This window comes from Neopelma chrysocephalum, unplaced genomic scaffold (assembly GCF_003984885.1).
Source record: "Neopelma chrysocephalum unplaced genomic scaffold, ASM398488v2 Primary Assembly neopelma1_43, whole genome shotgun sequence".
In the NCBI taxonomy this organism is placed as follows: Eukaryota; Metazoa; Chordata; class Aves; order Passeriformes; family Pipridae; genus Neopelma; species Neopelma chrysocephalum.
In genome coordinates, this window is record NW_020897702.1 from 1,702,378 (window position 1) to 1,719,738 (window position 17,361).

Below are 17,361 nucleotides of genomic sequence, written 5' to 3' on the forward strand. Positions count from 1 at the left end.
ATATTTTAAAAATTATTACTTAAATTCTACAAATGTACAAGTGCCATAATAAAATAACTCTTTAAGTATGTGTGCCCATGTGCTTGTGCAGGACCTTCAGGCAGCCATCCAGTCCACCTGGCAGTGGCTACTTTTAAACTACTGTCCTTTCAAGGTTAAGCTAGGGCATATTAAAATGTAGGGGGATATAAAACAATAAGTGAATGTTCTGAGTTCAGAACAACTATTCTTTCAAGACATAAACTTGTAGAACCCTTGATGTTCACAACTTTAAATTGTTTCAAAATTGTGTTAAGTAAAGCAAATACAAAAAGCTATACTTCATGACAGACTTAAAAAAAATGCAGGTTAACTTGACAAAGATCTTTTATGGTAGTGCTTATTCTTCCTTTTAGATATATACAGAATACACTCACTAGAACAGGATGAATTGTTAGCACCTTTAAAGATTATGTTACAATGCTAAACAAACCCAGGTTAGGGCTGAAAGACACAATATGTTCCAACGGTCAGCAGAGCTCGCATTAGAAAAAGGGGGGTTAACTCTCACACCTCTTGTGGCCATCGTCTTGGAAGCTACAATAGGTAATAAGAAATGTCAAGTCCCAAGATCAATGAAATTTCAGGCTCTAGGGAAAAAACAGGAATAGCATTGATCCTTTTAAAGAACACCAGTCAGAGGGTGAATGTAATATATTGCATGGAGAGGCTCAAGAGGATAAGTGGCCAAGTCCAACATACTTACCTGACAAAAAATTCAATCAGCCTTTATAGCACAAGCTGCCTACCCTTCCTTTCTTTCATGCAGGAGTCTGATTCCAATTAAAGTGTGCAAATTAATTTTTATCACTTCCAAATTAGTTTCTGAATTTGTGTCTGTTTCAGATGAAAGCATCTGTCCCTCACTTTTCTGAAATTCTATCATCCACTTTGGTATACCTGTTCAAAGACTCTGAGATAATTCTCATTTTCAAAGTCACTTGTTTGAGATAGACATTCAATAAAGCAATCACAAAATATAAAAATAAAACAACTATAATGATACATGTTGAACTGCAAGGCATATCATATACTCTCTTTGCTCCTTTTTGTGATGACTAGTACAGTTGCTATGTGAGAAGAAATTTGTATACAAATTAGCACGCACTTAAAGCAAATCCCTATATATCGTAAGAGAAAAAAAATCAAACCACAAATTGTCAAAATCTATCACAATATTTTTTCTCTTCAATCTCTAAGAACTGCAAAGATTTATATTTCTCATATCATCTCAAAGAATTAAAATATGCAAACTATGTCCTTTTTATGTGCCATGCCTTACTAAGAGAAAACAGGCACATTTCACTGTTCTCTCAACTGCAGTAGATTTATATAATGTGGTCATCAACTTAATAAAGCACAGATTCAGATTAGCCAGTTCAGATCAGCAATTTTGGCTTAGAAAGTAGATATCTGACCCTGGCAAGAGGACTAAGTTTCATTCAGTTCAGTGTTTTTCCCAAAGGTGGTACTTAACTAAGCAAGGATAAAGAAATAAAGGGAGGTTCAATCATACGTAAACCCCTGCATTCAACTGCCCTTCAGCCTACAGAAAATCATGCCCCATCTCTCACTTTCCAGGAGCATCCCCAAACACCAGCCTTTTAGTCTAGTCTTTTTAGTCTAGTCTAGGACCTTTTTCTATCACCTCTACTTAGCAATGGCATGGTCATGAAACCAGTTTGTTGGACCAGAGAAAGTACAAATAGGATTTGCCCCATATGCTGCTGTTTAAAGTACGCAGTTTGGGCTCCTGATTTCTTGATTTATCTCTAGTTATATGCAATCATCATGTCATGTAAGATCCATAAACAAGAGCATAAAAAAGAATTTTGTTTTCTACTAAAGCTGGAGGTTCACAGGGTCCCCTCCCACATTAATTTACAGCTGATAGTCAGCATATGCTTGTGAATATGGGAATGAGGATCAGTCTCTACTGGTCAAGAACTTAGTCTCCCACTGTCTGGATGAACTCATTGAAGGTTTTTTACAAGCTATTTTTGAAAGCTACTCTGTGGAAAACATTGTATTTAAAATCTGGGAAAAACTTCAATGACAAGTGCAAACTAAACCAGAAACTCATTTTTTATACTTATTGTAGATTAAAAGTGATAACTTAATAAATGCATTGCTTGGAACAATTGTTTTAAAATTATAAAATGAAGCTCACATGCTCTTATAGGAGAGTTTTCAACTACTGAGCTAGAGCAGACTTGTAAGAGCCTTATCCAAGTCGCAATTTTTTCTCAATTCTCCTGTTTAAACCAGAGCTGTTTCTGGTTTTCCCACAGACACAGCTGAAGTCACCCGCTGAGCACATACCTGCACAGGTATTTCAGCAAAAGACTTTACACAAGACTGACAGGTTAGATTGTTGACATACAAGTTGTTTAGCAAAGATCAGATTCTGGAACATGGAACTTTAGCAAAATCTGTAAGAAGTTTGATCTGACAATCTTTTGCCCCAGAGTATTTCACAACAAGTGATTGTGACTGCTATGTTTTTGAATGAAATACCATTTTTCTATACAAATGGTAAAATAAACAAACTGTTTAGGACTGGGGTTTGCTTTTTGTCCCTCTTAAGATTTTCTGAAACAACTAAAGTTCCTTTTAGTAATTGGATGTATTGAAGCTGAAATTGATAATTAACCATCTTTCAGCTTAAAAGATAATTATAAAGTCAAGCACCTAACCCAGATAGGTACTATACCTGACATTTTTCTTTGAGTTCTTCACCTTCTTAAAGCCTGTGGTATAAAATACCTTATCTGTGTCTCCAGATGACAGCTTTTAAAAAACCAATCCCCCTTTTTCCCCCTGCAACTATCATCTACATCTTTCTGAAAATTGATTCTAAAGATCTTAAGTAATTGGATTTGACCTACAGTGAACATCTCACTTTCATTTTTCCTACAAGATAAATCCTAATCTTCTACCAGCGACTATAGAAAGGTAGATTAGAAAAGATTTCTTTAGTACTTCAGTGGCTTTAACTATGTAAAACTTCAGACATATTTTCATAAGGATTGTTGAGAATGCTTCAGTCTTGAAAACTAGTATACAGGGAATCAGTCATATGACAACTATCATGTCTGTTCGTGGTAGGGAACAGAAACTACCAGTCATTACTTCAGTAGAAGCATTTCGTTATTGTAGAAGTTTTTAAAGGTCCTTTTTTTAAAAACCCTTTGTTTTTGTGATCTATCCCCATTAATGTATGTTCATTAAAAGTCAAAGTAGCTGTTAATAAGGATAGGTTTGCAACACATGAAATTCTGGTTATAGCACAGTCCTAGTACATAATTAGCATATCCATGGTAACTTTAATTCAATGAATAGAGATAGTAATAATATTGATGACATCAATCTTCCTCAACATCAGTCTTTAACATGTCTTCAACATGAATATTTAAAAATTGTATCAATATATTTCAAAGCAACCACAGTGGACTTAGGTATTTAATCTTCCTGAGTTCTGATACCTCTGCCTGTAAGATTTCATTTGACTGGACATGACTACCTGCAGCACAGTCTCCCATTAATCTGATTATAAGACCTTTTCTTTAGCCTTATCCATATAGAGGTAGAGACGGAGAGCAAGTCATACAATTAATTTTTGTTTTCATTTACTTCTGTCAGCCAATACATATCCTTCCAAGATGTCCAAGGCAGACACTTCCAAAGTTACGCAGCTAAGATATTAAACCTGAGATACCAAAAATACCACTTCTGTGCATTCAGATATGTAAGTGATGACAAAACAGTATCAGAACTGAAATAATTCTATCTGGAAAAGAATTGAAGCAGCCAGAATGGAGATGCTAACTAAAAGGCTGTCCAAGCCCCATATAATCAGAGGAGGTAAAGGAAAGTCTTATTTTTTTTTTAAAATGAAAGTAGAAAGCTCTTTTTATTTTTCTCCTAACATAGAAATTAGTAATACTTGACATGAATCACACAGGCTGACTGACTGAATTTCTCCATATCAGAGAATTACATGCTAAAAAAGTCCTGGGATATACATAAAAATTAGAGAAATTTGTTATGGGAACACAATTTTATTTTTTCCCCTCCATTTCCTCTGTTATAAAAGCAAATTAAATCTGGTGAAAAAGCGAGGCTTATATCTGTCTCCCCTTTGCTCTGCTTACAGATAAATGGAAAATATTAAAACTCAATAAAAAGTCTACTGCTGAAAAATTAACAAAATATTTACTTTGAAATAAAACACTTTTCTAACAGCCATTCAGTTAAAGAAATACTTTCACTTACATGTCTGTAACTGACAGTACTGCCTCCAGTCAGTATTTGAATCAGTGATCAAAACTGATAGTGATGGATTCTTACATTTTTTTCCAAGGATAGAATCCTTGTGTTGAAAATAATCATCAGAATTCAGAAACTGCTTTAGATGAAATGGACTTAGTGTTGTACAGAACAGCTCTAGTATATGGATAAAAGTTGTTCTTGTCTTTAGCTCTGGTCATATCTCTGACTTGGGTGAAGGGACCTTGAAATTAGAGTGCTTTAAGTGCCCTTTTATATAAATTAAGACTATTATTATTATTATTATCATGTCCCCTTCACTCTGCCAAGCACTGATAGTTCCATGCAAATGAAATGTAAACTCTTCCTGACATTTTATCTTTTTCTATTTTTGTTCAGTCATACTGATTCTCCAAAGGTCTGCTTGCTGCAGAAAGACCTTCCCCAAGAGAGTTTCATTTAATTCTATGGCATGTGAAACATCCCTTTTTTGAAAAGGCAAGCAGCTGATACAGCATGCTGTAGCACAAAGGGAGTAAGGTAAAATGCCAAAAATTATTTCTAGGGGAAGGAAAGTCAAAATATAGTGATATATGTCCTGTCACTTAAAGGCCATAACCATCTTGTTCTAGTTTATAATGACATGATGCTATAAGTGATACAAATTTAAGAACTACACTCCCATCCTATTATCTGTTACCACACACAGAGTGTTTAAACATTTTTTTGGCTAGTAATCAATGAATTTTTTAGCATGTGGTGCTCTTCTTATACCAACTTTCAATCTATAAGTGAAGTAATCGATATATTTGGTAATCACTTCTAAAGCTGACAGAAGGAATGTTAAAATGGATAGGTGTGACAGAAGACCTCTCAGGAAGGTGTTTTTTTAAAGGATACTTACTGCTATTTGGATTGTCGCCTATAATGTGATGTCGGCCACTCCAGTACCAAAGCAGCAACGTAGCGTCGCGAGACCCAGACACAATGTAGCAATCACCCCCAATATAGGACTCCGATCTGGCAAGGCAAGTCACGACATCCCAGTGGCCAAACACAATCTGAGTTAATTTTCCTGGTGGGAGTGCAAAGTCATACAAATTCATTTTTTTAAGGTACTTCCAACATTTAGAAATTATTACCTATATAATTAATATTCAGTTCAAATGCAACTTCTGCCTCATGTCCCTTAATTAGAGTTCACTACATGCTATGACAGGATTAAAAAATCAAAAAGATAAAACTTTTTTTTCCTCTTTTTTTCATTCCTATTGAAGGCTGTGCTCTGTGTCAATTGATAGTCCAACCTTTATCTCTGAAAATCGTCAGTGCTGCAGTCACTGAATATTAAGTGGTTATGGCTCCATCAGTATTTAAGCACTGGCATTAGAACACTATTTACGAATTCCATGAGTGATATGCATAAGACAGCACATGAACTTTTCCAGAATTGTGCTACATTATTATATTAAAACTGTCTATTTGTTCTATGTTAATGTTAAACTAAGGTTTACTGCGATTATCACCTCCTTCTTTCTATTATTGCAATTAGTTTTTAGCAATATATTTTTAGCAATATACTGAATGATATTAGGCTAAGTAATCAGAAAAAGAAACAAAATATCAGTTCCTGTAGCAGGCTATGCAACCTAATTCCTTACTATAGGAAATTAATAGAGCTAGAAACAATACAGCCATAAAACTTTTGTAAAAAAATTTTTGGTTGATACTTTTGATATGATCAATTTCTTGAAAATAACTATGGTTTTCAAAAGTTACCACTAATAAAACTGTATGCCTTTCTATTTCCTTTTACATCCTTTATCTTCCATTAGAAAACCATCTTAAAGCTATTATGTTCAAACAATAATGAAGTATTTTATAAACTGCCCTTTATCATTTATTGAGAAGTAAGCACAGGCATTAGATATGGTACTATTAAGATAATAGTCTCTGTCCACTTTGTGACCCACAAAGAAACAGAGAGCTGTATTTAGGGTCACCTGTTTCTGTAGAATAAACTCGAAAGCTCTTGTCCCAGAAACCACAGATAAGAATGTAGCGGTTATCTGCTGTGACCACGAAGCAATGCGCATTGATCTGGATGCTCTGATCCACAAGGTCTGTGATCTGCCGTTTGTTCACACCAGAGTTATTGGCTGTAACAAAATGCAAAACACATTTTACAAGTAAGCCATTCCAACACCTTCCTGTCACGCACTTACAGGAGAAAATGAATACATTTAACTTTCAATGAACTGTGAATTTGTTGTTGAGTAAGCATTTTGAATATGAACATTTAGAGCTGTCTATATGGGTGTCAGAAACACAAAATTATTGTGAGATTTCTAGTTTCCCTTTGAAAAAGAGAAAAGATTTTACAGGAGATGACAATTTCTTACAAACTGCCTGATGCACTGCATAATAGGTGGTAATAATTTAGGTGCTCTGCTGAAGTACTCCCCCAAACCAATCTGAACTAGGAGAAAGTGGTGGAAGTCCATTTAAAATACTAAGTCAGCGCTAAGAATACTGCAGAAAGTCAATTCTTGCTGGTTGGTATCTCTTCTACATAAAATAACTCAGCTTGTATTGTGTGACCTTGACATCTCCCATACCTCCAGATGCCTAATCAGATCAAAGACATAAGGATTCAACCAATGAATGAGGGGAAACCTCATTGTAGTCTACATCTTCCTCATGAGGGGAAGTAGAGGGGCAGACACTGATCTCTTCACTCTCATGACCAGTGACAGGACTTGAGGAAAAGGCACGAGTCTTGAGGACTTGAGTCAGGGGAGGTTTAGGTTAGACATCAAGAAACGTTTTTTCACCCAGAGGGTGGTTGGGCACTGGAACAGGCTCCCCAGGGAAATGATCACAGCACGAAGCCTGAAGAATTCAAGAAGTGTTTGGACAATATTCACAGGCACATGGTGTGATTCTTGGGGCATCCTGCGCAGGGCCAGGAGTTGGACTTGATGGTCCTGATGAGTCCCTTCCAACTCAGTATATTCTATGATTCTATGAATCTTTCAAACCTAATGTGTTTTTCTGATACAGGAAAAGTAGGTCTTATCACCTACTCCTCAAGCAGGGAGCCAGGCCTTGGGTAGTAATCTCAAAAGAGGCAGTGACACCTGGAAATTCTCCCAGACAAAGGGAAAAGGAATGGTTTATGCAGAATACCACCACCCTGACTGCCAAATGGAGCTGTTAAGAAGGACTGGGAGTCCCCAGCTAATGTGCTCTTTACTCCCTGTGACACAGCAGACAAGATATGGCAATACAATAAAGGTGTGTTCCATCTCACTTAATATCAACTTTCTAAAAGTTCAGTATATAATCTAAGTAAATTATCTACACTCCCTCCAGTCTCACTGGGGAGGAAGACATCATTTCACAAGTAAAGTCCTCTCACCCTGTAATAGCTGTCTAAGTGTTAGACAGCTCCAGAGGACAGTTTGTCTTTCTACAGTGGCTATGGAGGGAATCTTGACAACTGACTTCAGTTAACTGAAGTCAGGTGAGATAAAAATCACTCTGAGAAGCATATTTCTCCTAACATAGGAACATGACTTAAAGCAGATAATAATCTGAATTTTTTCCCCTATTTTTGTTATTCTACCTAAATTGCTCACAACTGAATGAAATAAGAGACTCAACAAAAAAAATCATATTTTAAAATTGCTTGTGAGAGTTGATATTGTGTTTACATACATTCTAAGAACATGATTTAAATTAGCAAACCCTCTATGTCCATCAACAATGAATAACAAATTACTCAAATTTCCAGAACAGGTGGGCGCAATAGCTGTGCTCTAGTTTTCGAGAGAAAAAAACTGAGGAGAAAACCATTGCCATTTTATGATGAAATGAAGCACACAGAATGAGAAAGATAACTCTCCTGAGGTACTTCTATATAAGTCTTTCAACTGTGAATATTAACACAGGCAAAAAGGGAGTTTTTCCTTCAGAGATGTTTAAAAATAAATTTTTTTCCTTACCAATGCTACAAAATTGCCCAATTTCTGTTTCAAGTTACTGAAACAAAATAACCACAAATCAAATAGTTGCAATTAATGAGAAATTGTGACCGCTAGGGAGTCCTGCAGTCAAAGAGTTTTAACAGATGCTATTCCTCAAAATAATTGGCTTCCTCAAAAATTCTGGATTTTAAAAATGCTATCATGCATCAATTTAAAATCCAGTCTTTTCATTATTAAATTAGTAATGCCAACGAAAACAATCCAAATCATAAATTGAATTAAAATAAATGGATCTACATCTTCGCTGATAAACACAATTCTGGCTGTAAGAAAAGAAAATATGTGAACTCCACCAGACCTTCACATTTTATTTTACTAATGTGACCTGATAAGACAACAGAATTATAGATATAGGCTGACAATGTAAGTGACTTAATTGGTTGTTTCTTAAATACCAATTGCTGGTGATGTTAATAACAAATAGCACTCATGTAATTCATTCAGCATCAATAAAAGCTAATAAAAGCTAATGCTTTTAGTTCTCCAGGACTGACAAGAATAAATATTTTCCTATTTTCTGTGTTAAATGAAGCATAATATACAAATATAGTTTAATCAATAATTTTTGAAAATCATAATTTCAAATATATCGCTACATTTTCATCTTGACATACCAATCAATGGATCCATTTCAATTGGAAGATGATGAGCTTGATCCAAAGAATATCCTGGGGCTCCCCGAAGGCCTACCCACGAAAGGAAGAATAAAGCACAGAGAAACCTTTTTATATGATTTTTCTAGGTTTAAAGATTCACTATTGTATTATTGTCTATTTTAAAAAAGTAACTTCTTACTATTTTTTCTATTAATCTTCTGAGATTCCTTCCTCTGTGCTACACAAATATACATCAGTTAATTCTTCAGTTATGTACTAGTAACTATAAATGTAGGAGTGCTAACTTCATCACAATTTCTGCAGCCACAAACATTCATTAAATAACTTATTTAAAATAGTGTAACAGAGAATTATTTTCGGACCTTTTCATGGATTTATGTAGAATTTTTCGCTGTAACACTGCAGGCTACCGTAAATTTGCCACAATTATTCCTGTTTGTTCAATTCTGAATAGTCTTTCAGATGTTCAAACGTGCATCAGTGTCTGCATTTAGTGTTATCTGCTCTCATGCACAGACAGCATTCCTTTAGCTCTTCTGAGCACCTTCCCTAGCATATAAGTGAAATTGTCATTACTGAAAGAACAATTTTTGTTATGAACTGCCATGTTGCACAAGAATATCCTCCATAATAGGAGATACAGATTTCTGGAGAATAAACTCCATTTTCTACTACTGCAATAGACAACTGGAAGAGGTAAAAGAAAACCTGGTCTATAGCTAGCTCTGCCATCTTCTGAAACACTGCTCTGAGATCTTCTCCTTCCCTACTTTCCGTCTCTTCTTTCAAAATCAAAACAGTTTGGGACAGATCTTTACTGGTATTAACTTAAATTAATTCACTTCTATTATGAGATGGTTATGTAAATGCCTCCTGCTGTTTATAAACTCCAAAGCTCTACATACATTCAACAATGAGTTGTCTGTGTATACATTTCTGTAATAAACCTATCATTTACACTGGAGTTGTGAGTTATTAAAGTAATATTATGGTAATAGTAGGGAATTGACACCCTGTCCCAGATTAGCCTCTTGCAAAATAAAAGACATTGCCAGGCATGATGTAAAAGTAAAGAAAAATCATTACAATGAGTTTTGATTCTCTAAATAGTGTCATTTTCCTGTCTCTTTGTGTTATAATATACAGTATTATTTTCTTTTCAATTTAAACCAGAGGTTTACAACTGGTGTGAAATTTAATTTATGGTTGGTTCATGCCATGAATTCTTCATGTTTGCAACATGACTTATGTTTTACAAGAGTATAGATGAAAAACTAAAATCTTACAATTACATGTACCCTAAAGATCAACACAACTTCAGCTAAACTAAATGACTTCAAATGTAAGTTGTTAAGGAAATCCTTGTACTCCAGCATACTGCAATATTAATGACCTTGACTCCTTCACAGTAAGGCATGGGTAGGAATTTTGGCTTCCCCTCACTTGACCGTCTGGATGAGAAAGGGTTACTCCAGTACTAAATAAGCTTCCTCAAACAGAGGAGACATGAATGGTGTATAGAGTACTTGGACTTTTCAGGGACAGTATTCCTGAAAAATTGAGGGCAAATAATTAGGAGTTAGCCAATTAATGTTAGTCAAAAGAGCCTTAAAATAACATGGCACAGTTTCTACACCTCAGAATCATTCCTGACATTTGGGTCTTCTATTGAGGATACAGTAATAAAATATTTTTAAAAAATGTTTTATTTGGTTTTTTCCCCTCTAAATTTTTCCCTTTTGTTTTAAAGAAATGGTAAAACCATTTTTTACATGTAACAGAGTTACACCTGATGAGTATCATAAATGTATGGATTTGTGAAAGGCAATCAGATATTCTGTTCTGTTCCTGTTGTATTCTCTAAACCACTATGAAGAGTTTGTTTGTAAACAGAGAACAGGTACTTTCTGTACACAAATGCAAAATTTAATATTCCTGCCAACATTATTCAGATGTTTGGAATAAGAGTGATATTAAACTTTTTATTGCTATTCATGAATTCAGAGTGATACTGACTTTACTTGCTCTGATAGTTCCTCTACAGCATGCTTATAATGGAACTCCTTTTCATTCCTCTAATTATTGCATGTAACAACAGTCTTTGTACAGCTTTGTACACAAGAGGTGGGATACCTGATTTGAATTATTCACCTAGGGGAGGCTTACAGGTATGTCAGTGAAATCTAGGATCCCTATACTGGAGGTAGACATCTAACTTAAATATCACAAATCTCTCACCAGTATGACCTATTTCTGTCCAGGGTCTTCTCCTGTGCATACAGAGGGAAGGAATTTTCCTTTTTTGCTTGGTCTCTACAAAGCTTCTGAGCCAGATATTGAGTTACACTCTGAAATACCAGGTACCATCTTCTTTTTCTTAGGTGGGAAGAAACTCTCAAAAGTTTCCAGATATTGCAGCATAAGGGCTATCACAGCAGGAGGCTACCTTAGAAAATGAAACCTGTTTCTAACTCTTGTGACAGTACCTCATGGCCCGACCACCTACTTAGCAATGCCTGGGACACTCTCAGCACCTACATGTCCAGGTGACATGGACAGTTGTAGTGGTAATATGGAGAGGTTAACAGAGAGGTTGGAAGGGAATTTTTCAATGACCTTTTGGGAGGGAATGAGGAAACTTCTCTTCAGAATAGTTCAGCATCTGGCTGCTTTGGCTTGCTTAGGGTCCCAGAAAATCTAACAGTGACCAAGGGGATGGCATATTACAAGCTCCTGAACAGACATGAAATCTCTCTCAAGCAGCAGACAGGGATGTACGCTCCCTGAAACCTGGGACATATTAATATTGGCTGTGTCAAGAACAGCAGCACTCTCCTGAAAAGCATTGTATCAAAGACTGATCCTGAAGTAATCACAAATCAATTGGCTGCCATGGTGATATGCTGCTGTTAGGGAGAGTGTTTCTAGGAATGACACCAGAGAAAACAGAAGCTTTGATTATTTGACACAAACCAGAAGAAACAGTAAATTTTTGTGCACAGGCAGGTGAGTGAGCTAAATTGAACTCAAAATTAAAGCTGAATTGTTAAGGTGTCTTCAAATTTGAATGAAAGGTGCCCATGAGGACCTACCTACTGTGTTGTGCCACCGATTGACTGCAAACAGCCTGCTGCAAGTGACGGTCACCACGGCAGGAATGGTTAGGTGGGGCAGTGTGTTGGCTGCCACGTGTGTGACAGGGGAATTTGAGGGAAACTTCAGCACCATTATCACATCCTGTTGCATCTGATCTTTAAACATGAGGGGGCTCTGTGGAAGGAAACACTGTTGAGTAGAAAGGAGAAGAGAGCAGAAGAAAACAGAAGGGATAACACAATTAGTGAGGAGGTCTGAGGGAAAATGAGGTTAAAAAAGAGCAGGCACGTGCACATACAGGGAAAACAACACTACCTGCACATCTACTCTACTGATGGAGGAGAGCAAGATCAGAAGCTATTGTTGGAACATCACACGAGGATAAGCAGAGAATAGGTATGGTAAGGGTTATCATTACAAGGCGCAAAATGACCACTAGTATTAATTAGTATACAGTAAAATGTAAAACTATTCAGCAGTTAATATTCATAAAAGAGAGATATGTGGTAATGAGTTAATCAATTAATACATAATAAATATTAATTCTCTAAACAACAAGAGTTAAAAAAAGAAATTTTAAGAGGGACTCAAAAACTCACAGATATTTAATTTTTCTTAATGAATTCCTTATATGAAATACAGCACTTCCAAACACAGACAGTTTAATTCTATGTAAAGCATTTGCTTATTAGGGAGTCTGTAACCTAATAAGGTTATAATAATGCAAGCCTTTTTCATTATTGTACAAATGACGCAATTGTTTGCACATGGACAATGATAGTTATTGAGTACGGGTTTTTATGATTTTTTTTTCAATCACTGTTATAACAAAAATAATTAGTTCTAGAAGTTCAAATATTCTTTGCTGCTTATCACTTTGCATTATTATTTAAAATATATTATCCATATCTTAAGAATATAAAATAAATATTATGTATGTTTGACTTTTACCTGTTACTTAAAATAACACAACACTTCCAGATCAATTCCTACTTTTGTAGTGTACAATTAGATAGAGCAATTTTTTTGTAGATAGATAAAATGATTGAAACTACTGCATGCATTAGTGTTGATTTACAAAGCTCGAAAGAAACATCTAGCTCTAAGCATTTTATCAAAGGCGCTGAGGGGCACAGGGATCTATCTGTCTTGTTCAGTCTGGCTATTTGATACAATTCTTTGCAAGAAGCACAGAGAAGAATGTGATGGGGATGAATTTTGGAGTTCAAATTTAAATTCAGAATATACATTGCATTCTCCTGGGGGAATGGGTGGGAGGACTCCAGCATGATTTATTTGAACTCCAATACTTCATTTTTTTCAAGCAGACATTGTTCATAAATCAGCCCCTAACAATGCATCCTTTAAAACAAAACAACATGCTCACTCTAAGGAAAGCCTGCAGTCATTCCCACCACTTGCAGAAACAAGAATCCAAATATGTATTTATCAAGTGTATATGCTTTAAGATAGGGCCTTATTATACAATATTAGAAAGGAAAAGCCAGGACTATAGGAAGCTGAAGCTAGTCACACCTCCACCTTGCTCTGCTAGAACACTCTGAGCTGTTGCTACTAGAAATAAGTATGGCTGCATGGGCAATGGATGGCATTAAAAGTGTTGCTTTAATGAGTACTTTATGACCTACAAGGGATCCTACGGTTCAAAGGGAATGCATTCCCAGCCAGCAGTCATGTCTCACCAGGTGCATGGCAGAGCTCCGAGGTGGATGGGGCTCAATGAGCAACTGCGATGGCGTCTGTCCAAAGTTCTGTATCTGCGCTTCCATGGCCTGCGGGCAAGGGAGAGGGACTGTCATGAGCAATATGCATCAAGGAGAGAGGTCAACACACTGTGTGACAATGCAGGCATATCCCAAGTCAGCCATGAAAAAAGTCCAGAAAATTCACCCGGTGCTCTGCTCCCAGGCTGCAGACTCATCCAAGTGTTAGTATTTTGTAGACAAGCTTTGCTTCTCCTTTCAGCATGCTTCAGTTAACCAACTAACCATTCTCATTTCCAGTAAATGGAATTATATGTGAAAATGTTAACCTGTGAGGACATGCAGTTCAGGTCTTGAGAGAGCTTTTTTTTTGCACTAAAACGAACATATATACCTTAACAAAGTCCTTTGTAAGGAGGAAAGTATGAGGATCTCTAATAAAATAAGCCTCTGGAATCTTAAATGGGGGAAAAGAAAAGAAAACTGAGAAAGAAAATTTATGTATAAAATAAAATAAAATACTTACTATTTCAACAACCTTAGTAGGTGAAAGCAAAAAAATGCCAGATACAAATCTTGTCAGGTACATTAAGACTAACATAGAAATCTTTCCAATTTGCATACATTCATTGAATGTTTATTTCATCCTTAATTTTATTGCATTTTTCATGGGCTTTCAGGCTTCACAGGTTTGAAATGAAAACTTAGCAATTTCAACACATTCTTTAAGACTTAATTCTACTTTGAGAATAAATCTTGACTAGTTCCATAGGTAGAATACAGCCCACATACTGAAATGCTTCTGCTACTCAAACAGTTCATTCAAACAAAAATATATTTAAGATATATTCTTAAAAACTGTGGTAAAAGATTGCTAATTGTAGAATCAATACTGTTAAAGAATACTCCTTATCTTTCAGATAGGTACTATTTTATTTGACCTTGTAAAATTGAGAATAAAGCATTCATAAAAAACTAAACTGGCAGATTTTAAAATGCACTGTGCATTATGTACCTCTATATACTGTACCATGAACTACTGACCCTTAATATTTTTTCTGTGAGCTTCATGAATTTTTCATTGGCTACACAGAAGTAACATGATAAACCACCAAAAACATTTCCATCTTGGTAAATTATGTTATTTCTTTCAGACATAAATGGTAAGAAGCACAATGAATACTTCATGATACAGAAGAATCGTTTTAATGTACATATTTTGTCATTTCTACATGCCAATCTGCGCTTCCCTCTGCTTCACAGTATAGATATAAGAACAGATGTTACAGAGAGATTTCCTAATAGGTCACTGATGTCCACCACTCTTAATGCCCTAGATTGACAGGTATATAATGGAATACCACAAACAAATGTTTGCTGAAAAAGAAACTTATTGCAAAGTCCAGTCAGGTGGCTGAAGGACTTTCAATGGATTGTAGCCCTAGCACATTTGATGCTGTAATTATCCCAGTACAGATGATTTCTTGTTTGTTGACTAATTCAGAGTGAACTTGAAGCCTCCAAGGCACAGTGTGTTTCTTAGGATCTGGTGAGCATCTCAGGTTTTATTAACATCATTTAATGATGAATTAATTTAAAAGCATAGACGAATTTTATACAAAACCAAAGCATTTGTGTGGGCATATGTGTATATGTGTGTACATGTCCATAGAGCAGCTATCTATGTGTATCATACAAATAGTATCTCTTTACGCACTGTGTAGATGCCTTTACTCATGCAGACATTTTTTATACAGGAGTATAAAAGTCACATAATGGTAGAATTTTCTATTACATTCAGCACTCTAGAACTGATTTGCCTGGTGAGAAGAAGGGAAAGGAATTACACTTGTTTGTGAATTTCTTTTTCAAAATCACAAATACTAATATTAACAACATCAGGCACTGTGTGATATGTACTTCCAATCATTGTACTGACAATCATATTTTCAGAAAAGTAACCTCCATTTTTCTATTTTTTTTCCAAATAATTATCGAGGTTAATTTAATTTTAATTTTCCAAAGAATTCTGTGTTGAAATAAGAGTGTGAATTGTATTTGGCAGCAATACTGAAAAAAACCCAGATTTCCCTCTCTCACCCTTTGTAGCAATCCCTCAAATGATACTAATGTTCTCTCGCAGAAGCACTGAAATGAATTATTAAATTTTTTTCCATGCCATCCAGTTTTAATTTACACATTTACTTTCATGTTGTCCAGTCTTGGCAAATTCTGATTGTTTGGCTGTAAATTCTCCAGCAAATAAACTTTTCTGGCTTTCCCTCTCAGTTCCGGTAGATTTATAGTAGTAATAGAGGAGAAGAAAGAGAAGCAGACTACAATAACAAGCTCTCCTGGTTTTTTCAGATTATGAGGAATGGACACTTAAAATATAACTGTCAAAAGCAAGTGCTATTTTACAGCTGAAGATGTGCTGCACTCACATACTCTATGCTTCCATAATTTTAAAACATTTAAGTTAATGTCAAGTCCTTCTGCAAGCAGAAACCATGCAGAATCAAGACCTTGATATTCAGGGGATATCGAATACTTTTGCTGGCTTGCACTTACAAGATGACCACCTCTCCTTCACCCCATGGATACTAATGTTATTCTTTTCATTCTAAAACACCATTTGTAAAACTGACACCTCTTAGAAGCATTAAAGAAACTGAACAATGTTTCTTAAAATATACCCATAACATTCAGCTACTGCACGGAGACTGCAGTCTGCACAACACTACTGCTGTGCACAGCTCCAACTGGTATTACTCTCTGGAGCTCACAATACTTACAAAGGACAGAAAAACCTTGTCAAAACTTAACACAGAAGATAAACATAAGCACACAGAGATAAAGTGACTGGCCCAAGGGTATTCTTAATGCTGCCTCCTATCAGATAACTTGACACGAAATGAAAAGCAGGTACAGAACAGATCTGTGAATAATAATGTAATACATTGATTTGTTTACAAGAGAACTCTGTCTGTATCTGAAATTAAACTGAAAACTGCTAAGTGTACACCACAGTTTTTCTTGAGCTGTAAATCATCAAACTTTAGATTATTTAATGGTATTAAACATTTCATTCTTATTAAACAATTCCTTTTCTTCCATCAGATCTTGAATATTGTGTGCAAAGGACTACATCGCTCTCTGAGACACACATTCTAGTCACTTTCAAATTTTAATAAAATAAAGTTTCTTCTCATTTTACCTTCAAATGTCCTTTGTGAAGAAATAATATAAGCTTGGAATTCAATGGCTGCCAAATGTAACACTTTCAAAACAGCAAAATGGCAGTTATATTAGTTTTCTTTCTCAATAAGGTGCTGAAGAAAAGCTATTTAGTGAACTGATTTGAGATTCCCTACTGTTTTTAATACACATAAAATGAGATTTGTACTCCAGATACTTCAGGGAGTGTCTGCTAGGATATGATCATGTATTCAGAAAGATAAAATAGCTCTTAGCATATTAGTTGATAATAATAGGTCAGAATGAGGAAAGAAAAAAATCTTCCAACTTGTTGGTAATTCAAAGCTTAAAATTAATTGACCTCACACA

At 35.5% G+C, this 17,361-nt stretch overlaps 1 protein-coding gene across 1 annotated transcript in view; it reads right to left on the minus strand.

Moving 5' to 3' along the window:
• Positions 1–17,361, minus strand: part of NBEA (neurobeachin) — a 451,136-nt gene that overhangs the window by 14,087 nt on the left and 419,688 nt on the right. Inside the window, exons 49-53 of the mRNA XM_027677697.1 lie at positions 13,774–13,863; positions 12,067–12,259; positions 8,972–9,043; positions 6,312–6,467; positions 5,213–5,383 (exon numbers count right to left, since the gene is read on the minus strand). Coding sequence (XP_027533498.1) covers positions 5,213–5,383; positions 6,312–6,467; positions 8,972–9,043; positions 12,067–12,259; positions 13,774–13,863 — 682 coding nt within the window. The remainder of the gene's footprint in view (positions 1–5,212; positions 5,384–6,311; positions 6,468–8,971; positions 9,044–12,066; positions 12,260–13,773; positions 13,864–17,361) is intronic.